Source organism: Dermacentor albipictus, chromosome 7 (assembly GCF_038994185.2).
Source record: "Dermacentor albipictus isolate Rhodes 1998 colony chromosome 7, USDA_Dalb.pri_finalv2, whole genome shotgun sequence".
Taxonomy (NCBI): Eukaryota; Metazoa; Arthropoda; class Arachnida; order Ixodida; family Ixodidae; genus Dermacentor; species Dermacentor albipictus.
Genome location: NC_091827.1, coordinates 6,641,552 through 6,667,933, shown reverse-complemented (window position 1 = coordinate 6,667,933; position 26,382 = coordinate 6,641,552). Strand labels below are relative to the sequence as shown.

The 26,382-nt window shown below is 43.9% G+C and overlaps 1 protein-coding gene across 1 annotated transcript in view; it reads left to right on the top strand.

Moving 5' to 3' along the window:
- Nucleotides 1–26,382, top strand: part of LOC135916476 (proteasome activator complex subunit 4A-like) — a 119,909-nt gene that overhangs the window by 28,596 nt on the left and 64,931 nt on the right. Inside the window, exons 10-16 of the mRNA XM_065449841.2 lie at nt 2,216–2,422; nt 4,075–4,261; nt 5,521–5,675; nt 11,200–11,353; nt 17,085–17,183; nt 18,934–19,071; nt 19,687–19,908. Coding sequence (XP_065305913.2) covers nt 2,216–2,422; nt 4,075–4,261; nt 5,521–5,675; nt 11,200–11,353; nt 17,085–17,183; nt 18,934–19,071; nt 19,687–19,908 — 1,162 coding nt within the window. The remainder of the gene's footprint in view (nt 1–2,215; nt 2,423–4,074; nt 4,262–5,520; nt 5,676–11,199; nt 11,354–17,084; nt 17,184–18,933; nt 19,072–19,686; nt 19,909–26,382) is intronic.

Here is a 26,382-nt window from a genome sequence, read left to right as displayed (position 1 = left end):
ATGTCTGCAATAGCATCGTCATACATAAAATCATTTCGTACTTTCAGCAGTACAAGAAAATCGTCAACATACCTGAAAACGTGTGCAACTTTGTCTTTGTCAAGTACACCAAACAAGGTGCGGTCAATACTCGATAAAAAGATATTGCATAAAACTGGTGCTACGCACGACCCAATGCACACTCCCTGTCGCTGCAAAAAGGTTTGGTTGTCAAAGCTGATAAAAGTAGCACTGAGATAAAATTCTAAAAGGGCCAGGAAACTGTCTACCGAAATGCCTGCTGAGTTTTGGAAACCAATGACATCGTTAGCTTCAATGCAGCTACGCACTGATTCAAAAAGTGGCTGGTGAGGAATGGAGTAGAATAAATCTTCTACATAAATCTTTTCGCTTCTGCAGACAGTTGACTCAATCGGTTTTGGGTTCTCAGTGGATGTAGAAGATTTATTCTACTCCATTCCTCACCAGCCACTTTTTGAATCAGTGCGTAGCTGCATTGAAGCTAACGATGTCATTGGTTTCCAAAACTCAGCAGGCATTTCGGTAGACAGTTTCCTGGCCCTTTTAGAATTTTATCTCAGTGCTACTTTTATCAGCTTTGACAACCAAACCTTTTTGCAGCGACAGGGAGTGTGCATTGGGTCGTGCGTAGCACCAGTTTTATGCAATATCTTTTTATCGAGTATTGACCGCACCTTGTTTGGTGTACTTGACAAAGACAAAGTTGCACACGTTTTCAGGTATGTTGACGATTTTCTTGTACTGCTGAAAGTACGAAATGATTTTATGTATGACGATGCTATTGCAGACATTTTAAATCTCTTTGAGAATAATGCCTTAGGTCTGACCTTTACACATGAGCTCCCTGTCGATAACACTCTGCAGCTCCTTGACCTCAAACTTACCTTTGGAAAAGAGCACGTTTGTAGCTGTTTCTGCCCTCGCACACAAAAACAACTATTACCATATGATTCAGCTCACTCTAAAATAACAAAAAGGGCCATTGCTAAACAAATTATTCAGCAATCTTTGAAGAAGTCATGTACGCATGCCATGCAGGCTAGCTTCGACATGCAAATTTCCAGGCTGAAAGAGGCTGGCTTTCCTGATGTGGTTTTGCTGGCAGTGATTGAAACGCTACAAAAGAGGCTAAAAGCACCCCAAAAAGCAACCTCTGATGTTGTCAACAAAGCTTCTAAGCCAGTTGTAATCCCATATGTTCACAGAACAGCACATAATTTGAAGAAGATAGCAACCAAGCATGATGTCCCACTCGTTTTCTCGGCTCCCTGCAAGCTGAGTCACCTTTGCGCCCGCATTGGGAGACATCATGCCAGAAAGAAGCAAGGTGGCTGCGGCATGAAACACAAGAACACCTATTTAGATTGCCAAGTTGGCGTTGTATATCAGATTCCTCTGACATGCGGCAAAACCTACATAGGCCAGACGGGACGTTGTTTAAACGTACGAATCCGAGAACACGAAAGATCAATTATTAACCGGGAGCAACGTCATTTACCGATGCATTGCTTAGACCACAAATGCAGGCCTCTGCTCGACCAAGTTAAGATCCTGCGCAAGTGCCATAATGACAAAGCACGAGAACTTCTTGAATCATATTACATAAAAAAGAAGGGACAAGCATGCATCAGTGACACATCGGTCATGCTCTACAATAGGGAGGCTCGTTTCTTAGATAGTATGTTTAGGTAAGCCACGCCATTGGCTTTTTCTGATTATGCTGCTGATACCCTGAAGCGCCTGCGCTGGCATTGTGTGATATATAAGTGTTTTTTCTCGAATAAACCTCAGTTGTTAGTTTGCGCCTGTCCTGTCTTCTTTCATGTGATTGTCTAGTAAGCGCAACCACTGTTCCGATTTACAATGAACCAACTTGCCCAACAACGCATCCTGTCAGAACTTTTGTCTACTACATTTTTGCAAATTGACTATTCCTTTTATGTACATAGAGACATGCACTGTCCCCTGTGCAATTGCTTAACTGCTGAAATTAATTTTCATCAAGCTTAATCAAGCTTTTCATCAAGCCTAATTGCTGTCAACTGTGTGTGTGGCCAAGATGTTCAGCTGTCAATAGCACTTTTATGGCTGCTTCTTTCCTTTCGTTGAACAAAATATGCATTAGGTTTAATTTCGTTCAACTTGTTCAAGAACCATTCTGAGCACTGCTTCACCATGTGCTGCAAATGTGCAGGGAGCGTTACAGGCCACCCACCTGGGAGCCAATTCCTCCAGAGTCACACCGCTTGACTGACGCAGAAGTGACATCGTTTGTGGAGAGCGTGCAACCAGTGGTTCTGCTCTCTATGTTTAGCAAGGGAGGCAGCTCCGGTGCAGCTGTCGCTTTGCAAGACCTCGCCCTTCTTCGACCAGAACTGGTTATTCCGCCTGTGATAGAAAGGTAGGTAGTAGTGCTTGCCTTATGTCTACATTTAGAAGTAAAGCTGGCTTCCCGCAACCATAGAGTTTCTTATTAATTAGAGGGAAACCCAGCACCCTTCCCTAAGTGAGTTTCCTAATGTGCCACAACAGAAATATCAGGATGTGGGTCTGCGAGGCTCGTCTCAAACGTGGCTTAGCCTAAAACATGGTCATGGCTGTACAAATAGGGCTTTTAATGCATTAGCATTAGGAGGGTCAAAGTGGAAATAGGTATATATGTGGGAAACCAAACATGGTGGTACAATTAGAAAGGAGATGGGCGGTGCTTAGAAGAGTGTGCATGCGTGGGTGTGTGTGCATGCACACGCACACCAACTAATGGAGCTCTGCTGCCGACCACTGCCAGTTACACTATGCTCCTTGAAGAGGCAGGACAAGGGTTGGGTGAGCTCCTGAACAACACTTAGCAATGTGGTGAACGCAGTTTAAAGCATGGATCCGGGACCTCCAAAAGGGGCAAAGTAGTGCTCACGCATTTCTTTTGCAATAACCATTAAATCACCACTATGAAATTTTCAATAAAGGTTTCAATACACCCATTGTACATCTGCCAATGATATTTAATCGCGTGCAGTATAACAAATAAGAGGAGAAAACAACAAAAATGTTCTAATAGCACTTCCATGTGAAAGTCAAAATAATCTCCTTTTGGTCATCGTTCTGTTAAATTCTCTTATGTTAATATGGTGACCTGAGATTTATCTTGAAAACATTTTTTAAAAAAGATTTTGTGTTTACACTGCTTTGCTGTTGCATAAATTTTGTTGAAAAATCGCATATTATGGTTCTAACTATTCAATATACTGTACTATAACGCTTGGCACTGTTCCTTTCTTAGTTTATTGAAAAAAATTTTTAATTTGCCTTTGTCTGCACTGCTCAGTGTGTCCACACTGTACCCCACTGGGAGTAATTTATGACAATGCTTTGCCAGGCCATAGATTCTGGAAGTGACCAGCTGATATGGTTTGTGCATTTCATATGGCAGTGGGCTCAGACAAATGCAATTTCACTTTTTAAACCCGCCTTTCTTTCACTCTTCTCCCACTATGTCTGGATAGCTGTGTGGCCCATTTCATAGAGATAGTGTAATCAAAGGTGGGGACTATAGATATGTCAGTCCTGCTACCAGTGCATGATATGTGTCCTTGCAAGAGTTTTCACATAAATTGTAATGCAGTCTGATCCTGGAGGGAATGCAAGGTCACAACACTCACATGTCTTATAGCATTTACCAACAGAGCTAATGAATAAATGTCAATAGCAGCACATCTCTGCAGGTCTACTGGGAAGCTGTCACTTGTATTTGGGCAATCCTCTTCTGGTAGTTTCTGCCACATTTTTTTTTTCTTTTTCCCTTGAGAAACTAGGCAAAGAAAAGTGCTAAGTGTCGTAGTGAAAAATCAGGACCATAAAATAAAATCTCGCTGTGAATTTTGAGCAAAAACAAACCAACTGTAAGCACAAAAAATTTGTATAGTTTTTGAGACAAAAACATAGATCAACTGCCTGACCTGACTAAGCCAAAAGCCAGGAATCTATTTTTTCCAGTGCTGTTCAATTGTCTTATTTTATTGAGCTAAGAAATGTTCTTCTTTCCTTGGTGTGCAGACTGTACTCTTCACTGGAGACTCTGACAGAGCCACACCGCCTAACAGCTGCCATGCACTGCGTGTTGGCGGTGGCACGCAGCCTGGTGCAGGGAGGCCGCTTCTTTCCCGAGGGCCCCTCCCACGTAGTACCCCTGCTGAACAGCTGCTTGCCTGGCATCGACCCCAATGACATTCGCAAGTGCATCGTGAGTGCTATGGGCTGCTCCCCTGTTTCTGTGCGTCAGATTGGTCAAAGTCTGACCGTGAGGTCGTGGGTTCAACTCTCACCTGCAGCAGCAGCTTCATGAGGGCAGAGCGCAAAAAGCTGTGTACCGAGCCTAGTGTGCATGCTAAAATACTCGAAGAGGTCAAAATGAATCCAGACCCGAATGGCACATCTCCAACAGCCCCTGTGCTGCTTTTGGACCAAGCGAAACGAAATTTTGGACTTTGTTAAGAGCCTTGTTTCAAATAGCATTAGTAGCCTCCATTAAAAATTTTGCATCTGAAATATGAGTGAATGCATCAATAAAAGCTAGCAAAAATACACATTTTTGATACTGGAACTGGAAAAAGGGCCGCCATCTGCATGCACCTGCTTTTAGGTGCTTTTTATGGGCTGGTAATAATTACAGTTACCAGTCCTGCAGCTTGCCACTAATGCTTCAAAAGTATGCCCCACTCATTGATAACTAATTTAAGCAATGTGAAATGTCATTGCATTTGGTATTTAAACTTAACCACATGAATGGATCAATCATTTGAAGCCCATTAACTGTGAAGTTCAAAATTGAGCTTTTTCATCAGAGGGAACATAACCTTGCTGTCTGTGAAAAACAGTGCCACATGAGTTCGTCAAAATACGAACAGACTTCTTTCTTTTGTCCATGTACGTAAAGATCAGAAGAATTATTTATTTTATGGTGACGGCTGTTAGAAGCCCAAAACAGGGTTTGCTGTGTCTGTCTCTCCATGTGTCCTTTTTGACAGTGACAATGATTGCCACCGTCATCATTGTCGTCATTATTGTGTCATCACCAGGCCGCCTCCTCAATGCCAGCTTCACTCTCACCATAGAGCACAGAATAATGGCAGCTGCTGCCGCTGGGATCTGAACACGTTTTCCTGTGGCAATGTGCAGTTAGGAGCTGAATGCACTCACCAATGGGCTAGCATGCCACTTTGGGGCTTGGTAATTTTGGGGGAAGTTTGCACGCCCCATAGACTAAGGGAACGGGCATCTGTGCATGCATTTTAAAGGACATAACAGGCAATACTGTGGTGTATCGTGATGACTTTGGATGCATGACAGAGAAGGAGTCGTTCTTGAGAAGTTAATATTTTTCATTGTAAAGCCTGTTACAGTAAATTAATTCAGAGCTGGAAAAATTGTTGAAGCCTGCTGACTTTATATTTTTTGTTGGAACCACTCTTTAGAAAGGCACAACTGTGCATTTCTGTGCAGGTGACATTCCAGTTCATCTCAACATTTGCCACCCTTGTTCCCCTGGTGGACTGCTCCAAGGCTGTGAGCATTCGCACAGACCTCACTGAAATTGAGCAAGATGTGTGCTTGGCCACTGCAGGCTTTGAGGACTTCGTGCTACAGCTCATGGAAAGGTGTGGACACGCCCTGCATGCCACCTGAGCTGAATAAGTCCCTATCTCACCAAGTTTATGCAGGGCAGCGAAAGCTATGGTATAGAGGCTGCTAGAGGAGTAGGTAGGCCGATTGAGCGTAGTTCACCACTTCTCCGCCTCATGACACAAAGTTGGCACTGCTGTCAGTAGAATGGTGCTCCTGTACGTGTCATCAATCATAGTGTGGTGTAGACAAGAGGCATGGTAGACAAGAGACGCACAGGGCGCTTGGAGGCCATAGTTCTGATACGTGGTCCTGATCTCCGAGGCTCTGTTCTGCCGGGCAACCCGATAGAGACGACGCACCGCCGTGTTTGTGGGACGAAAAGTGGAAACACTATATGTTAACCGATACATGCACAATAAGCTCGTATGGTTTATGTGGATACAAAACACATTATGTTCAGTGGCCACTGAGTCGGGGATTTGACTTCACTACTGTTAAAATGAAACTACTGTTTAAGCAGGTGCGGTTTAACGAGATTTTACTGTACTGGAGCGCAGGGCCATGCTTTTGCGTCACAACGCGAAGGAGTGGCAAACTATGCTGCAGATGAGTCAGTTGACACACCTAGTCCTCTAGCTACCATAGCTATGGGTTGCATCAGCCAATCAGAAGAGAGAACCAGTAGAAGGGCACCCCCATTGTATGCCTCTGATTGCTTTCACTGTGATGCTAACTGAATGGAGCAGCTTCATGGAAGAATTACCATGTATACTCGTGTAAGGGTCGCACCCCCACTTTGAAGTGCAAAATTTGGGGGAAAAAATTTAACATGTCCCGCCAGAAAGTGAAGTTTGTTCCGTTGCCGGTAGATGATGCTAGAGGAGGGAGCCCTGTTTGGGTCAGTATTGGTCAGGGATGATGGGCCAGCATCTGAGGTCATTTACTGCAACATTGTCATTTGTGCCTCTTTTGCCCTCTGCTATAGTTGTGGAACAGTGGGAACCTTTAGCGGGCCGTCATCGGCCTGATTCGTGTAAAGGCCGCACCCAGCCCAGATTATAGAAAAAAAGTGCAGCCCTTACACGAGTACATACGGTATTAGTTCATCATGGGCGAGTCCTGAAATGAGCAGCCAGGTTTCATGACCGATTCATTGACGCAAGCCCTCAGCCTTTGCTGTGCTGCATGATGTTTATGGCACAGAGTGTAAGCACTTTCTATTGGTCACGTTTCTTTTTGTTTGATTGCTCAGAAAATAGCGTGTGTGTGTGATGGATTTTCAACGATTGTGAACTCTGCAAATGCTTGTATGGAACAGCTAACTTGGCAGGATAACTTATTAACTGACGTGACATTTCAAGCTTCTCTTTTTTACAGTAAATGAGCAGGGAAATCCTCTAAACCCTAGAAAACTAGACTAGCAAACGTCAGAGCAAACTAAACAATTTACTACAGTACACTTCATTCATTCAACTCTGGTTGATTCGATTCTTGGTTAATTGGATCCCAAGCAACAGTCCTGGCTTGTGCCCATGCATTTCTATGAGGCCAAACCACTATTTATATTTTTATATTTATTTTTTCGATGTCAAAATTGGTTTTAGCTGAATAATTAAAACTTGGCTGGTCAGCTTCGCTGCAATATAGCTTGGTATTAGGGAAACATACCAGGAATTGAAAGGAGCCACTGTTACAGGACAGTGGCTCAGTGGTGCATGCACCGTCTCTGGTCACCATACTAGCTGCTAGATGCCTGATAAGCATGCTGGAAGCCATTCAGAGCCATTTCTGATTTCGCTGTGGTGATTTAAGCCCTCATTTTACCAACCATGTGTACCTCGCGTATGAGACCATTAACAGGGCCTAGTAAATGTTCCTTTATTATGTGCACGCGCCATGCTTGAAGAAGCAAAGGAAAACCATCTGTGTTTTGGAAAAGCTAGTTATAAAGAATAGAAGCTAAAGATGAAAATCAGGAGCACTGACTTTTGGGTGAGTTGGTTTTGCATAGCAGAAAACGGTCAAGTGCATACAAACAAGGACAGAGGGAGATGTAGACAGCATGAGCGCTTATGTCCAACTGATAGTTTATTCACAAAATTACATAATATGAACACTTTCCTTCATGACGTCACAAGATTGAAATGCCGACATCAGGTGGCCATGCTCAGAAACTTAGTTTCTTTAGACGACAGGCATACAAAAATGCGCTGACACATGATGCACCCACCTTTCTAATGCAGTCTGCTTCTAGTATCTTCCTAACATCCTGGTTCTTATTTTTGGCTACTGACCTACACATCTGGAACAACGGTTTACATGGCTTCTTGTTCTTTATTCCACACTCATGACAATGCACAGAAAGGTTCCCATCATGTTAATTCCCCACGTTTCTCTTGTGTTCTAGAAGTCTCATTCAGACACCTACCATCTAACCAATATAGCTAGAACCATATGATAAGGGAACTTCATATACCATGCCAGAAACATGTTACAAAAGGATCACAATGTTTGATAGTACAAAGCTCTTTCTTTTTCTGGAAAGGATTAGTCATTTGGCAAAGTTTCTCTAGCTTCTCGGAGGCAGAAAGCACCACTCTGACGTTGCTACGATTCCTTCTTTAGGTGGCGTGAGGTATTGTGCATGTACGAAATTACTGCAGTGTAGAACCTATTCCCTTCTTGAAAGCACCTTTACTTTCTTGTTTTTCTTTTTTTAAACTTCCCTTCAGCTATAAATACCAGAACATTGTGAGGACAACCTGCTGACATAAGTCATGTCACATGCCTTTGGAAACTTCCTCCAATGGAATGAAAGCAGGATTTCTTCAGGGTGTTAACTAAGCACTGCCCTGCTATTGCTCTTTTATAAAGTTTCAAGTGCGATGAATGTTAAGATAACAAGTGGTTACATGCCCTTGGATGGTACTCCCAGCACAGATGATTCTTAGGGAGTTATGCTTTCAAATCAAAAAACAGTAAAACACAATCTTCTGGAATTTTATTCATTAATATTAAAGGATTGCAAGATTGGCCAAAATGTCTAAGAGCTAATTTACAGTGGCTGGAAAGCCATGTTTGTTTCCTTGCATTAAAATGAAAAGGTTGCCCACATATCTGAACGCATTCACATTACTAAAATCTTTGACAAATCAGTTCTGCAGAACCCATAAGGTGGAGGAAAGTACATAAAAGGGAGAAATTGGGGGCATCCACCCGAATTGCAGCATGAAAACCCGTATGAGTTTTCTTGTAGCTTCATGCTGCAATTCAGGTGGATGCCAATTTCTCCCTTTTATAAAATCTTTGAGGTGGTGAAAAATTAGTCCGTCACAATAAGCTAAAAAAAATATCGCCAAAGGACAGGAGCTATTCACGAGCCTATTCAGACGTCTTCCTTTTGAATGAAGATCTGGTCATTCCATTTAATGTAGGTAGACTTCAGATAAAAGCTTAGCGATTCAAGGAAACCTTCTATGGACATACCTGCTGCATTCTGAAGTGCTACAGAGCCAAAGCTATCTATGCAATCTTCCACATAAAGGAGGAGTTAGTCTTGTGGCAAGAAGTAGTATAAACCTTTTATGTCCAACGAGCAGGTCAAAAAAACCTTTGTCAAAATTCTTTTTCAAAAAAAAGAACTATCACCTTTTCATAATTTTGGATTTGGAAGGAGTCATCAATTTTTAGAGATTTAAATTCCTTTGTAAGAAGATTTCAACCGATTTTTGCCACCTGCCGTTCTCAGAGACGATCACCCTTAGGTGGCATTCCACATTGTGAGTTCTCACTGTGAATATGGCCTTCAAGAAAGAAACATTACTATTCCCAATACGCCTCTTACACCTTGTCCCAATACACCTTGTCTACACCTTCATCTGTCCTTGTTCGTGTGCACTTGACCGTATTCTGCTAAGATGAAATGACTCACAAACTCGAGGATACCTTTAAAGCCAACAAAAGCGCAGGGTCTATCTAAAACTCTGAAGGCCTGCCAGCCAACTGAATTAGGCATCTCGCCGCTCCTAGTGTGTGTGTAAATTAAAGGGACACTTAAGGCAAATATTAAGTCAAGCTGAAGTGATAGATTAGTGCTCAAGAACATTTAAAGCGTCTATATTAACGCAGACAGAGCTTTAGTACTCGAGAAATTGAGTTAAATGCATAACACAATTAGAGACTTCCCTAAGACATTCAAGTATTAACCCGATGACAAAGGCACTCCTCATTATAATTCTGTCACTAGCACTCTACCACTTGTAATAAAAAGGTGATTGTATTGAATTACAAGACAAAAGAAAATGCTAATTTTCCAGTTCTATTTGGTTTTTAGAAAAAATAACTCATCAACGTTACCCATCACAACGACGCGGGTGGTTGAAAGTTTTCATTTTCTGCACTCCGTGCCATCCGCACTTTCACGTTTCAGTAGCTTTGTTATTGTGTAGTGCGGCCAAGGATTAGCTGGCTCGCAAAACTCGCCTAAAATGAAAGTAGCAGAGAATGCCACATCCACGTGATGTCGCGGGATACCCGAATGGTCCATGCCACTTGACCTAGAGCAGTTGCAGTGGCGAATCCAACGCTCTGTCTCAGCTCCGTGGCAGGGCACTTGAAACCACAGGGCCGTCTGTCGGGCACTGTTTTACTCGCTGACAGTGATGGCATATACAACATCACCACTTCCCACTCGGGGACGGGAGATTTGAATTGCGCTAAAGGTATGTGGGCCCTTCAGATGCAATTTTCTCATAAACCAAGACATCTTGTCACGAAACAAGCACTGCGAGATTGCTGAACTGGTATTTCAATAGTACACGTCGACTTACTTATTATGCTTCACCGCATAACATGGCTGTATTGCGGCAAAGCTAATTTTAAAAGCCAATACTGCCAAGTCAAACAGCATGTTTCTGCATTTTTTGCTGCCATTAATTTTGCTGCCGGGTAATTCGAGCAGTTTCGTCAGTCCCGTCAGGTTTGAATTAACTGAAGTTGACTGTATAGTATTATGTCTGCAAATTATTTTTGGTTTCTGTGCCCAGAATGTGGATGCGGCATGATGTCATGATGCACCACTCCATTTCTGCGATCGCTGTGGCTGCTGCATGCAAATAGAGCCAGAAGTAACACACGCGGGTCTATAGTTTCTGTTATTTTATGAGCATAGTTATGATACCTGGCCTTATTTCTACACAAGTCAGCAAATTTATCTCTGTCAGGACACCACAATAATGTTGATGGAGCCGGGTTCTGGCCTTTCGAGGCCAAATAAAGATATCCTGTGTCTTAATCTCATACTTGCTAAATAGTAACTACTTTACATGCAAAAAGTGCATGGTTGAGCTTTTATAGATTTAAAAATACATTTCATTAAGTAAACTCACTGTTGTTCCTTGTCAACGTGAGTGCCACACAAGTCCACAAGTGTTCTCTTTCCCTGCCCTCATCTTTTTTAGCGGTTAATATGATATGCACAAGTGTTGATATGTGAGCTCACAAGTCGAAATGAATATTAGCAACAAACTCTTTACTGGTGTCCTTTCGTGGTGGTAGGTGCTTTTCGCTGATTGAAAACAGCAGCTTGGAGAATCCGACAAGGCTGGACCGTGATACAGACAAGATGAACACGGAGGAGAACATTCTGGAAGTGGGCCTTTCCTCCACCTTCAGCAGCATTCTGACTCAGTGCTCGCCCAACATATTCCAGGTAAGGGTTGTGAACCTCTTGCAGGCTTTGTTGCACCTTAGCTGCTACTACAGTAGAACCCACTCATAACAATATTCAAGTGCCATGAAAATTTCATTGTTATAACCAACAATTGTTATAACCGGGTTGCATGAAAAAATCAAAATGGGGGATGGCATAGCTGATGTGAGAAAACTGTAATGGCATTCATAGCAGCTGCAACAAAAGCAGCTTCTTTCGAGGAACCCGTATGGGTTCCTCGAAAGAAAAGCCTCGCAGTTGAAGAAAAATTCGTCCTGGTCCGGGACTCGAACCCGGGACCACCGCCTTTCCACTGCACCTACTCTACCATCTGAGCTAACCAGGCGGCTAGCAGATGGTAGGGCGAAGTCGAATTTGTCAACAATTCGAAGCAAAGGCAAGAGTTTGACGTAATAGTTCTGTGGAAATCTGCATGGTGGAGAGAAGCAATTAATAAAAAAATTTTCTTCAGCTGCGAGGCTTTTCTTTCGAGGAACCCGTAGGGGTTCCCTTTGTAGCAGTTACTACAAGTAGGTGGATGTCTGATTTTCCCTTTAATAATTATAGAAAGTAGTATGCAGGGTCAGAATACTCTGCCATGATTTTAAACACACCTTATACTGGAAGGCACTTTCTGTGTGCTTAAATTAAGTTGAAATGTCAACTGAAAATGTTAAGACATCAGCTTGAGGATATGCCTGGTAGTTGGCTGTAAATAATCACGAAGTGGACTTCCACTAATTTTACCTATTTGGAAGTAGCATTAGCTTTAATTATTTGGACCTCAATTTTATGGAAGTTCTTGAGCATGAGAACCTTTTCAGTTTTTCAAGCTCAGTTGAATTACATAAATTTTGAGATAATTGGTGACCCCTGACAAAAGTAATCATGTTTGCCTGTTCTTTTGCATTAGGTGCAGGAAAAGTATTATATTACAACTGTAATTTTCAATTTTTCTTTTTCATTTTTCTCGTTTGCCGACTGCAAAATAATGGTGTTTTTAGTTGCTTTTACAAGTCACCTAGTAGTCTGTACAGGAAGCCTGTCCCAGCTGCATGGATTTGAGCATCTATGTTCCGAGTTCAAAACAGAGGAGAGGATATAGACTTGATGTGATCAACTTTGGCTTAACAAGAAAAGCCTCAGCATGGACTTACTGTTACGACAAGGGTATTTGTTCTGACAAGGACAGGTCCACATTTCAAAAAGTTGGCTCAGCTCAGCCACTGTTCATATTCTGAGAAACTTCTTTATTCTCGAAGATTCCATGCTACGATGACAAAGAAGTCGTGACTCTGATGATGATATGTACAGATATGATGATGACTTGAATCGATGATGATATGTACAGATGAGGAAGATGAGATGCGAATACTTTGGTCACACTAATTTCCCCTTGTAGCGGAAGTGGGTAGCCTGGCCACAGAAGTGTGCTACGAAACGTGCCGTACATAAGGTTTCAAATGAGACACGTGCACACTCTCGATCCCGCAATGACGGCGGTCAGAGGGAGTACAAAGAGGCGAAATGTGGTAATTAACAGGCAAAGTTCGTTCAAGAATCTGGTAGGGTCCAAGAAAACGACTGTGAAATTAGTCACATAAACCGGGGACACATACAGGTGTCCAGAGTAGTACTTCGCCGCCAGGGGCAGGAGATCCCACTGAAGCGAGTGGAGTCGTAGCAGTGCTTGCGAGCATATTGGGAGATGTCGGTGTTAATGTGGTCAAGGTAGTGGCAGTGGGCGAGGCGGGAAACAAATTGTTCAGAAAAAGACATTGCTGATGAGACAGGCGCCACGAAGAAAGATGCATCAAGGGCGAAAGTTGGTGAGCGGCCGAAGACAAGCAAGAATGGGGAAAAACTGGTGGTACGTTGAGGTGCAGTGTTATAGGCAAAAGTCAGAAATGGAAAGATTGCATCCCCGTTTGTGTGGTCCAGGCTGATGTACATTGAGATCATGCCAGAGAGTGTACAATGGAAATGCTTGGTCAAGCCATTGGTCTGTGAATGGTAGCTGGAATTTGTTTTATGAACAGTGCTGGTAGTTCGTAGAACGTCAGCAAGAATGGAAGAGAGGAACACCTTTCCACAGTCGCTGAGGAGAACGCATCATGCTCCATGGCGGAAAAAGATGCCTCGCAGGAAAAAGTCCGCAACTTCAGAAGCTGTCTCAGTATAACGAGTGAGGGGATCAACAGCTGTCACGATCCAGTGATTACCGTTGGCAGTCAGGGGAAGACGACCGTACAAGTCTATTCTGATGACCTCAAAGGGAGAAACGGGACAAGGGAAGGGTTGCGGGGGCCCAGTGGGTGCAGATGTAGAGCGTTTGCGGCATGGACAAGGCACGCAAGAGGCGACATACTTGGCCACGACAGAGGAGAGGCTAGGCCAAGAGAACCGGCTTCAGATCCGGCCATACGTCTTGTAATATCCAAGGTTCCCTGCCATTGGATCATCGTGAAAAGCTTGTAGAATGTTACTTTGCAAAGAATGGGGAATGACAGGGACCCATTTTTTGCCATCTGGGTGAGAAATGTAGCGGCATAGGGTACCGTTGTGCAACTCGAATTGGTCAAGTTGTCAATGCAGATGGGAGTTTGGGGGCGAGGAGGAACTGCTAAGGTGGTCAAGAATTGTCTGACAGCATGGGTCTGCATGCTGGTGCGCAATAAGAATGTGATGACAGTTAGCACCTTGCCAGTCCAGTGTTGCTATTTGTAAAGGGGATGAATGTGGCTCACCAGACGGGCTGTTTTATGGAGGTGTGGATGGGTGAGGCGAGAGCGGAAGCGGGCAATGAGGGAGAGGGCATCGGTGTCCTGGTGCTTCTTTCCAGATCTTTACATTTTGTCAAAGTCGTACTCCTGCAAGTGAATCACCCAGCGCCCAAGACGACCTGATAAGTTCTTCAATGAGGAGAGCCAGCACAACACGTGATGGTCTTTATTGACCATGAAACGGCGGCCATGTAAATACAGGCGGAATTTTTACACAGCCATAACAACAGCAAGGCATTCCTGTTCAGTAATTGTATAATTTTTCTCTGCTGTGGACAGGCAACGACTGGCGTAGGCAATGACTCGCTCATGAGAGGTATGGTCACGTTGTAATAAAACAGCGCTGATGCCATGACCACTAGCGTCGGCGTGGACGATGGTAGGTGCAGCTGTGTCAAAATGGCATAATACCGGCTCGGACATGAGCAAAGCGTTTTAGAGCCTGAAAAGCTGCTTCACAGGCCTCTGTCCAAACAAGGGGTACGGCAGCTCCAAGACGTTGGTGGAGTGGAGATGCAAGCGTTGCGAAGTTGCGTATAAAATGGCAGAAGTAGGAGGCGAGACTGAGAAAACTGCACGTCTTTTAATGGGTTGGCCAGGGAAGAGAGAGAGTAAACGTTTATTGTAACAGAGACTGTTTGGTTATGGTGGGTGGAGCCCCTCCTCCAGGGCCCCACTGGTTACAGCGGCTCGCCGGGCCTGGTCAAGGGTCGCCAGTTGGCTTCCCAATTCCACTTCCGCGAGTCGCGCCTCCCACGACCAGTTATGTAGAGTGTTGTCTAGCAGCGGCGAGGTGGCAGCCGCCGGACGTGACGCGCACTGGAATGTTATGTGTTCCAATGTCGGTGTTCCTTCGGCCAGGGAAAGTTGAGGACTGCGACAATCTTCTCTTGGTCCAGTCGAATCCCTTCTTTACTAACTGTCCTAGAACCTTAATGGTCTTGCTCGTGAAGTGAAATTTTTTTGTGTTCAGCTGCAGTCCAGCCTTGGCAAGACAGGTTAAAACTTCATCAAGGTGCTCGAGATGTTATGAGAATGTTGAAGAAAAGACAACTATATTGTCAAGATAGCATAGGCAGGTCTTACGTGTGAGGCCACGTAAGACACTGTCTATCATGCGCTCAAATGTGGCAGGTGCGTTGCAGAGTCTGAAAGACATCACATTGAATTCGTAAAGCCCATCAGGGGTGGCAAATGCTGTTTTCTCTTTGTCAGGCACGTACATTGGTATTTGCCAGTAGCCAGATTGAAGATCAAGACTGGAGAAGTGCTCAGCGCCCAGCAAGTCTACTGCGTCATCAGTTCGTGGCAGGGGATAAACGTCTTTGCGTGTGATTTTGTTGAGGGCGCGGTAATCAACGCAAAAGCAAACTGAGCCATCCTTTTTCTCTACAACAACTACTGGAGGAGACCAGGGACTTGAGGAAGGGCATATTCTATTCCAGTCAATCATATCGCACATTTTTTTCGATGACCTTGCTCTCGGTAAGAGACACTCTGTGTGGACGTCGGTGAATGATGCAGGAGCCATTGGTCTGAGTGCGATGAGTGGCGACAGGTGTTTTACCGAGGACAGTGAGTGGACGTCAAACAAGGCACTGTGTGTTTTCAGCAAATCGAGTAGATCGCAAGTCTGAGTAGGTGAAAGGTCTGGGCTGATAGAACTTGTCAGAAGAGAGCAACAAGAGTCGAGAGGAGGCAAAGTTGATTCCATCATGCAACAGTCAAAGGAACGAGGACAACAGGTAGAGCATCAACAGTGCATGTGGTAGTTGATCCACAGGGCAACAACTGGGGGATCTGGAGTAGTGTTCAATGCAGTAAGCATTGCGCATCCATCAGTGAAAAGAAGAAGGCTGGGAGTGATCACAATTCCTCTAGATGAAATGCAGCCATACAATCTCGGCAGAACAAACGGCGATGATTTTTTCTCTAGAGGGCCAAAAAAAGCACATTATCTGTGGCCGTTACGAAACGGCTATGCGCATCATCTATAGAATGGCATTGCTGACTGGTGTTGGTCAGGAAAAGGAGGCGCTGGCAACTGCTGATAAACACGGAGGCGGATGACAAGAAATCCCAACCCGAAATAAGTTTGTGAGTGCACTCACCATAATTATTTTGTTTAGTGCAAAAACAACGGACACAAGAAAGATGACAGGACAAGGCGTGAGTTCACTCACGTAGCACGGCAAATACAATGTGATGACGGATGCCATCGATAGAGACAAGCGCTGTACATTGTGCGATTGGGTAAATTCTGGCATTGTTTGCACCACACAAAGGAACGCTACAGTATGGCATGGTCACTTTTGATAGACAGGAGCATAAATCAGCACAAATGATAGAAATGGTGGCACCAGTGTCAGGGAGGTCGGGCCCATGGTTCAAGAACCCACTTTTAGCTATGCCAGAGAGGTAGAAAGGGACATTGCATAGCTTATGAGAATTGTCTCACCTATTGTAATCGCTGACTTGATCGTAGTTATCAATCCAGTCTTCGACGTCTGCCTCGCATAAGCCAGCGATTAGTACTTCGGGGGGTCACGCTGATGGGTGTTGATTGTCCAGATGGAAGAAGACTGGGCAGAGACAGCGGTGTCAGTTGTATAGGGTGGGTCTTGATTGGACATAGCGGCACACGGTGGGGTGATGTGACAACTCGAGCGGAACTCCAGGGAGAAACGGGGAGAGGACTTGGGGAACAAGGAGCAGCCTCCACCACTTCTGAGAAACATCTTTATTCTTGAATATTTCGCGCTACGACGACAAAGAAGGCGCGGCTCTGATGACGATATTTACAGATGCAATGATGACATGAATCGATGATGAAATGTACAGATGAGGAAGATGAGGTGTGAACACTTTGTTCACAATATGGTCACATTTGCCATTTATGCTGCACTAATTGTTAAGCAAGTGATCCTGTGGCTTGTGTTTCTTTACAGGCAGCTCTGCAAAAACTGCATTCCTTTGTGTCCAACCGAATCCTGGAGACTCGTGTGTCTGGCCGCTATGTTGCCAACTTGTGCCGGTGTATGGCCCGGGTGAGCCTTTCTTTCATATTCAGATTCTTTCAACCCTCAATGTGTCTGTAGGTCCATCCATAGTTGATGCCACAGAACTAGCTACTTTAACGTTTGAAATTGCTTTAAGTATTTGTGTAGAAGTTGTCCTAATGTTTCTTCAAAATTTGTAACAGCTTTTAATCACTAGCAGATATTAATAAAGAATCAAGCACGAATGTACATCTTTCAGAGTGATATTACCATTACAGGAAAGCTAGGTTCTATTAAAGTGACCCTGAACTACTTCCTTTTGAAGTCGAGAAATACATTGGAAGTTAAAATAGACTATTTCAGAAATACTTTGCCGCAAAAAGTACTTCAGTGTGTTCAAAAGAAGCAGAGCTTTTGGCAACCAAAGATTGCCTACGATCTCTTCCACTGTGATCCCATTCCTTCTTCAATGCCTCGCCTTTGCAAAGGCTATAGCGAAGCAGGGCATGCCCCCAAAGCACTCCACCCACTGAATATTACCATGGTGTGCAGTTTATCACCATTGTGTGCATATTATTTTGCATGTTCCTGTATACGCCACTACTTTGAATTTTGGTGCCTACAACCTGCCAAACATAGCCAAAGGCAGTTGTCCTCAGCGAGCCACGGTGTGCTCAGCCAGTGAACTTGCCATGGTACCTCGTGGCAGCCGCGGTATCTACACAACGTAGGAAACCGCAGCTACATGCAACTGAAGTGCATATGCGCAGCGTTTGCTTTGTACATGACAGGGCTGGAGTGTGTGTTCGTGCTCATGTACTCCAGTCTGGTCGCACTACGTGGTGTGTACTGGCTTTGTCCTGCACCAGTTTGACTGACTGGTAGTGGCCACATCCAAATTGCACATTTCAAAGTGCCATCAATAGCTCAATATGAAGCGAAGTCTGCTAAGGCATCTAACCAGGAGCGGCCAGGAGCGAGCGAGCGCTGGCAAGCGTGCATGTGGTCTGACCTTAGGTTTCGTTTTGTTTGAGGCTAGTTGACTGTTCAAAACTAGTCTAAATTAGCAAGACCCGACAGCTACAACACTGATAATCAGAGTGACCAAAGTTCAATTCCTACCCAGGTGGTTGCAGCCGAGTGTGATCAGACGATAGTCAACTTCTTCCGGAAGTATGTAATTCTTATAGAAATTCAAAAAAATATTTTCGCTTACTTTTTACTAAACGTAGCCAATAAATTTACACAGTAAGAAGCATATTGATGCTAACACCCTTCTTGATTGATGTCGGCTATTGGCCACTAGCAGCCACAAATGAGAATCTGCCTTATTACAAAATAAAGCGTCCGGAAAAGAGTGCAGAGCAGGCTTCTGTTGAAAAGTGAGTGTGAAAAAAAGTGACTGCACTCCAGTACAAGCTTCATGCACTGCGCACGACTGTAAAATTTGGCTGAAATATTCACAGCAGTGTGTGCTATTTACTGACTGTTTTTTTTTTTTTTTTTCACCAAGCCCAAGGGGTAGTTCAGGACTCCTTTCACAATCTTGTAAACAATATTGTTGTAAAAGTGATTCTAAAGTGACAGCAGTGGCAACTCTGAGGTAATAGAAGACGAAAGGGATTTTAACAAATGTGAACTAAGTGACCATGTTGTAATCGCTTCATTTATAGAGCAAATTAATAAGGGTGCTATAATTAATTAAAGAGGGCACTGACTGTCCTATATAGACGCATTGTTTAAAATCCGTTTAAAATGAAGCACTGTTTGTGCATGCATTTTTCTGTGCATAATTTAGGTCAATCCCAACCTGGCACTGGCTACGTTTGTGCCACACTTCACCAAGCTTGTCCTGGCGCTGACCGGATCTGAAGAGGTGGCCACAGAGGAACTGCTTGATGATGAGCTTCTGTTTGACCTGCTGTTGCTTTCCGAGGTAATGTGAATGGGCATGTTGTCTTTGCATATCATTTGATGCACTTTCTGACTGCTGCAAGATTGTTGCACATCTTGACATCGGAGAAGAAAAAGAAGTGTCTGATGAAAGAAAGAAAAAGAAGAAACCTGTGCAAATGTTGGATCCTGCAAAGTTACACACAGTGTCTTATTTAGCATCCTAGTCCTATGTATATTCCTTCCGAGTCATTTGCAGTCGTATAGGGGCTTACAAAGTTGCACACAGTGCTAGATCGTGTGCAATTTTTCACAGTGCTGTGCAGTGCACTGTCATCTGCAATCATGAGGAGCCATGTGCATCATGTGCAGCTTCTGCAGTCATACGACAGTCCTCTACAGTCATAAGCAGTCTTCAGCAGTCATGTATAAAACCTGCCTGATCCTCTGATGTTATAAATCGGTAACTAAAGGTGCAGCACTGCTCCTGTATGACATAATACAAAACTACCATTGTTGCTGTGTCTTTGTTTATGCCTTTGTCGAAGTATTTGGAAGCATGTTACTGGTAAGCAGGTTAACATGAAGTATTTGTCAAAGACTGCCCCTGCTAGCACACACCTGTAACCTTTCCATCCTGTCTGATCGTTTGTTGCAGATGGTGCGCTGCAATGGTAAGGAGCTGCTTCCGCACCTCCCCTCGCTACGGGATGTGCTGCATCGCACACTGCACCTGTCATCACGACGCGGCTATCTGCTGGCCAGCAGCCTGCTCCGAAACATCCTTCGGGCTTGCAGCTTGGTCTTCCCTCTTGACTACCGCATGACAGCAATACCATGGGAGCAGTGTCTCGACTTTGCAAACTACTTGCCTATCAGGGTGGGTGTAGCTTGTTGGACACCGCTTCTTGGTGATTCGGTTACTAAACAGTGCAAAATATGGATTCATCAGACATCTCCAGCTGGTAATTTGACTGATAAACAGTGACAGGCTCCTTTGAACCGCTGATGAAAAAAATATATATATAAACTTCACCGATGTGAAAGCAACAAAAGGTGCCTCGCTTGTGATGTCATAATAAAGGATTACTCCTTACATGTTTTATTAGAGTCAAGAGTTCAACGAAATACCGTCTGGTCAGGTAAAAGCATTGTTCAAAAATGAAGCATGTCACTGACCAAAGTTAATATAGAAATAAAATGACATTTCGGGATTCATTTGGATCCCTTGTTCACAACGGAATTTCGGCTATGCACAAGGTTCTTAGATAGTGTTCAGCACATGACTCAAAATTTGGGAGTACACGTGGTTTGGAGTACCAGATAATCTTTTAATTGTGTTATTTGTTGTTTGAATTATTAGTGACTTCAGATTGAGCCTCATTGTCAGGTTCTTCTCTGTGGCCACAATACACGCATTGTCCCAGTTTATCTCGTGACCCATCTTCTTGGCATGCTCTGCGAGGGCATTTGTCACTGTGTGGACTTTCGCAACATCGTTCTTGTGCTCCTTGAGATGCTTGCAGGAATTTCCGCTTTCGCCAATATACATTGATTCGCAATTGGCGCATGGAATCTTGTAGTACACCATGCCAGGAAAACGTGCCCGATTGGGAGGATCCCTCATGCTCATCAAGTCTCCTTTAAGCTTGCTTGCTGGCACATGCATGATTTGTACACTGTGTTGTTTAAAAACACGAGCTAGGACTTTGCAAACACCTTGAATATACAAGACAGTAGCGCGCTTCTGTCTTGATGCCAAAGCGTCCATGGCTTGTTTGTCAATCTGCTGATTATTCGTCAGGAACTTGGTTGTCCTCCAAATAAAATGCATGGGGTACCGATTCCTCGTTAGATCCTCTTCAGTGTTCCTCCTCTTGCGGGCTGCTTGCATCAGAACAAGGGCGGAGGGCCCGTCCCACTAACAAACGAATCACTAAGCGTTGTGGGCTCTCGGATGAACTGACTCGAAACCTAGGTATCTACCTGAGTGATATGGCTTCCAGTAGACGCTAAATGTGAGGCTGGTGGGATCATGCTTTACCAGTGGGTCCAAGAAAGGGAGGCAATCGTCTTTGTCTTCTTCCACGGCAAACTTGGTGGAAGGCTCGACACCATTTAGGTAGTTGAGGAAACGCTGCACATTTTTCTTGTCTATCCCGCAGAAGCAATAGTCAACGTATCTCAAGAATACAAGAATACTTTGGTCTAGGCTGAAATGACTCCAAGGCCTTGGCTTCAAGTGCTTCCATCGTCAGGTTTGCAGTCATGACTGAAATGGATGCTCCCATTGTGGTACCAAAAACTTGCCTGTAGAATGCGCCATTGCACGAGAAGTGCATGTTGGACAGGCGAAACCGCAATGAGGTGCACGTCTTAGTTACGCCCAACCGTGTGCAGTCCTGCTGTGTCGGGTCATTGTGAAGTAAGTGTCTGGAAGTTTCGACAGCAAGATCAACCGGAACGCTTGTGAAAGGGATCTATACAGATCCCGAAATTCTTTTTTAATTTACTCTTGATCAGTGACCTGCTTCATTTTTAAACACTTTTATTATTTTGACCTAAAGTGCCCTTACTTTGCTTTCTTTTTATTACTTATTTTCAAACTTCACTTCATCAAAAACCCTTCTAAAGCTTTTTCAATCAATTTGCTTCATGTTTTAAGCATGAGAATGCTCCCCCACTGTTGGGCCAAGTCAGTGTCATGTTCGCTTTCCGAATTATCACTTTTGATAGAAGAAGCAATGAAGAGACTATCATCACCCCCTTCGCTCGAAGAACAAAACTAGTGCATCACTTTCACTTTTGCTGTCGGAGTTGAGCAGTGGCTTTCTTGCACGACTTGCATGCAAGCTGTCAGTGGCAGATGCCATCGTTTCAAACATGCCAAAAGGCACCAAGAGCACACAATTCCAAGAAACACGGTCTTTGAGAGCTGACAAACTGCTACCACCTATATACGTAATAGAAAAAAAAAAGCCGCAATAAACGCACTCGTCCAGCATTGACAAAATAACCACTATCTGTGTTATAGTGCACTGAAACTGAATCAATATGGCTTTCAAAGAGCTGAAAAAGTGCAGCTTTCTATGTAGTAAAATGAAAAACAGTGAAATAACCACAGATTTCAAATGCTGGCACTACAGCTATCTATGCAGCAGAAGAAAAGACAAGTAAATGTGCTGTGTTCATCCAAATTGCTTTGAAAACGGTGTATTTGTCATTGGCGAGCTGGGCTGGTCCAGAGCAAAATTAACCAGGATCACGTTGACTCTTCCAAAACATTGAAGGGATTAAGACTGACTTATTTTAAGGTTTCTGGGATCTGTATGTAAATTATGTTGTCAGCTCAAAACAAATGGAAGCTGTGAAATGAAGCTATGTCCATCGCATGTTGATACACCTGTTCTTTTGTGTGGGAAGTTATCTTGCCCACAATTCAGATGCTCAGTGCTTTCGAGACATGCAATTATTTCTGAAAAATGCGAGTCAAGATAACACTGGTAATGCCTGTTACCTTTTGCTTCTTATTGCTGTTAATAATAAGGCGAAGTAGTGCAGATGACAGGAAAAGAGATGCACAGGCACAACAGCGCATCTATTCTGTTTTTATATCTTTGTCTCATCTTTTTTTGCTCGTCCTGCTGAACTAGTCCAGCTTAAAACTCTAGTGCAGAAAAAGTATTGATACTGGCATACAGCACTAGCTTAAGCATTTTATAGGCCTGCTGCAACAAACTTTTTTATTGTGTATAAAAGCCTAGTTTTAGATAGTGTAGATATAGAAAAGCCTCCGTGAAAATTTAATGTTTGTAATACGAGCAGAAGCATCATAAAAAAGCTCACAGAAATATCCATTTTTGATACTGAAACTGAAAAAAAATGCCACCATTACCACTCGCTGGAATTAATGCACGACTTAGAATGTGTGGCTTTTCAGCAGGACCTCCAAAATAAGGTGGCACCTATGGCTGCCTACGGCACGCTGAAAAATCCCAGAGGCAACCTGCTGGGGCTAGCGTCATACCGACACCCACCAGGTGCACGTATCGTCTGCTTAGGTGCTGTTTAACCCTTCATTGATAAATGTTGCCTACAGGCAACATACCAGAAAACATATTTTATTTGCCAAGTTTTAATATTCAGTATGAATTTTCTGGCTATATGTCTTCAGCCAACCCTGAATGGCAGGCAGCTAGCATCATTGTTGGTTTAGAGCAGCAACACATGACAAGGTAGAAATTTGACACGCGACTCGCTTTCTTTTGAAAGCATGGTCAGCGGAGACAGACCGATGCAAGATCTCCAGATGCAGTGGTGTCACACACGTGATGTAAAGCAAATGAAATGTACACCCGCGGTTCACATATGAGAGCTGTGTGTACTAATTGCTAACGAAGCCTAGGTGGCTTGGGAGAGAAACACACTTCCAGTTTTCTGCCTGGGGTTGTTTCCCCTTTTGCTGAAAAAGTTACTGTGAAATATTTTGTTATTTCATTGATAATGCTTATTCTTAATGTGTTTACCACATTTAGGCAGAAAAAAAAAGTTTTTTGGGAGGTATATATATATGTGCCGTCATTAAAGGGTTAAAGGCTACTAACAAAAAGCACTACATATACAGTTGCCAGCCCTGCGGTTCTGCCAAAATTGTTGCAAGGGTATACACTATCCATTTATAACAAGTTTAGTCAAAGTGAAATTTTGTTGCAGTTGGCGGTGGCGTAGAGGTAGAACACCCGCCTCGCGTGCAAGAGGTCCGTGGTTCGAATCCCGGTGCCGGCAATTTTCCACCGGATTAAAAAAAAAAAAAGAAATCCGCGTGTTGATAAAATTGCATAAACAGGCCTGGAGTGTGGCCTGATCCCGGTGACCAGAACCGGTAACGCACTCCCTCACCAGAGAAGGATTGGCCACCCTGGTGCAGTACTTGGCCACAACCTCCTATATGAACAACACAATCAAACCCCGGCCCTCAGTCCCCAGCAGCTGCGAAGCAACTGACCACGGCGGCGGTCAGACCTGCGACGCTGCAGAGGGTGCTAAGAATCACTGGCTCCGGACAGGCCGCCATTGGAATATGAACCTGGCAACGTTTAACGCTAGAACGTTATCTAGTGAGGCGAGTCTAGCAGTGCTATTGGAGGAATTAGAGGGCAGTAAATGGGATATAATAGGGCTCAGTGAAGTTAGGAGGCCAAAAGAAGCATATACAGTGCTAAAAAGCGGGCACGTCCTGTGCTACCAGGGCTTAGCAGAGAGAAGGGAACTAGGCGTCGGATTCCTGATTAATAAGAATATAGCTGGTAACATACAGGAATTCTATAGCATTAACGAGAGGGTGGCAGGTCTTGTTGTGAAACTTAATAAGAGGTACAAAATGAAGATTGTACAGGTCTACGCCCCTACATCCAGTCATGATGACCAGGAAGTCGAAAGCTTCTATGAAGACGTGGAATCGGCGATGGGTAGAGTGAAAACTAAATACACTATACTAATGGGTGACTTTAATGCCAAGGTAGGCAAAAAGCAGGCTGGAGACAAGGCAGTGGGGGAATATGGCATAGGCACTAGGAATATCAGGGGGGAGTTATTAGTAGAGTTTGCGGAACAGTATAATATGAGGATAATGAATACCTTCTTCCGCAAGCGGGATAGCCGAAAGTGGACGTGGAGGGGCCCTAACGGCGAGACTAGAAATGAAATAGACTTCATACTCTGCGCTAACCCTGGCATCATACAAGATGTGGACGTGCTCGGCAAGGTGCGCTGCAGTGACCACAGGATGGTAAGAACTCGAATTAGCCTAGACCTGAGAAGGGAACGGAAGAAACTGGTACATAAGAAGCCGATCAATGAGTTAGCGGTAAGAGGGAAAATAGAGGAATTCCAGATCAAGCTTCAGAACAGGTATTTGGCTTTAACTCAGGAAGAGGACCTTAGTGTTGAAGCAATGAACAACAATCTTGTGGACATCATTAAGGAGTGTGCAATGGAAGTCGGTGGTAACTCCGTTAGGCAGGATACCAGTAAACTATCGCAGGAGACGAAAGATCTCATCAAGAAACGCCAATTTATGAAAGCCTCTAACCCTACAGCTAGAATAGAACTGGCAGAACTTTCAAAGTTAATCAACAAGCGTAAGACAGCTGACATAAGGAAGTATAATATGGATAGAATTGAACATACTCTCAGGAACGGAGGAAGCCTAAAAACAGTGAAGAAGAAACTAGGAATTGGCAAGAATCAGATGTATGCGTTAAGAGACAAAGCCGGCAATATCATTACTAATATGGATGAGATAGTACAAGTGGCTGAGGAGTTCTATAGAGATTTATACAGTACCAGTGCCACCCACGACAATAATGAAAGAGAAAGTAGTCTAGAGGAATTCGAAATCCCACAGGTAACGCCGGAAGAAGTAAAGAAAGCCTTGGGAGATATGCAAAGGGGGAAGGCAGCTGGGGAGGATCAGGTAACAGCAGATTTGTTGAAGGATGGTGGACAGATTGTTCTAGAGAAACTGGCCACCCTGGACACGCAATGCCTCATAACGTCGAGCGTACCGGAATCTTGGAAAAACGCTAACATAATCCTAATCCATAAGAAAGGGGACGCCAAAGACTTGAAAAATTATAGACCGATCAGCTTACTGTCCGTTGCCTACAAACTATTTACTAAGGTAATCGCAAATAGAATCAGGAACACCTTAGACTTCTGTCAAGCAAAGGACCAGGCAGGATTCCGTAAAGGCTACTCAACAATAGACCATATTCACACTATCAATCAGGTGATAGAGAAATGTGCGGAATATAACCAACCCTTATACATAGCTTTCATTGATTACGAGAAAGCATTTGATTCTGTCGAAACCTCAGCAGTCATGGAGGCATTACGGAATCAGGGTGTAGACGAGCCATATGTAAAAATACTGAAAAATATCTATAGCGGCTCCACAGCCACCGTAGTCCTCCATAAAGAAAGCAACAAAATCCCAATAAAGAAAGGCGTCAGGCAGGGAGATACGATCTCTCCAATGCTATTCACAGCGTGTTTACAGGAGGTATTCAGAGACCTGGATTGGGAAGAAATGGGGATAAAAGTTAATGGAGAATACCTTAGTAACTTGCGATTTGCTGATGATATTGCCTTGCTTAGTAACTCAGGGGACGAACTGCAATGCATGCTCACTGACCTGGAGAGGCAAAGCAGAAGAGTTGGTCTAAAAATTAATCTGCAGAAAACTAAAGTAATGTTTAACAGTCTCGGAAGAGAACAGCAGTTTACAATAGGCAGCGAGACACTGGAAGTCGTAAGGGAATGCATCTACTTAGGGCAGGTAGTGACTGCGGAT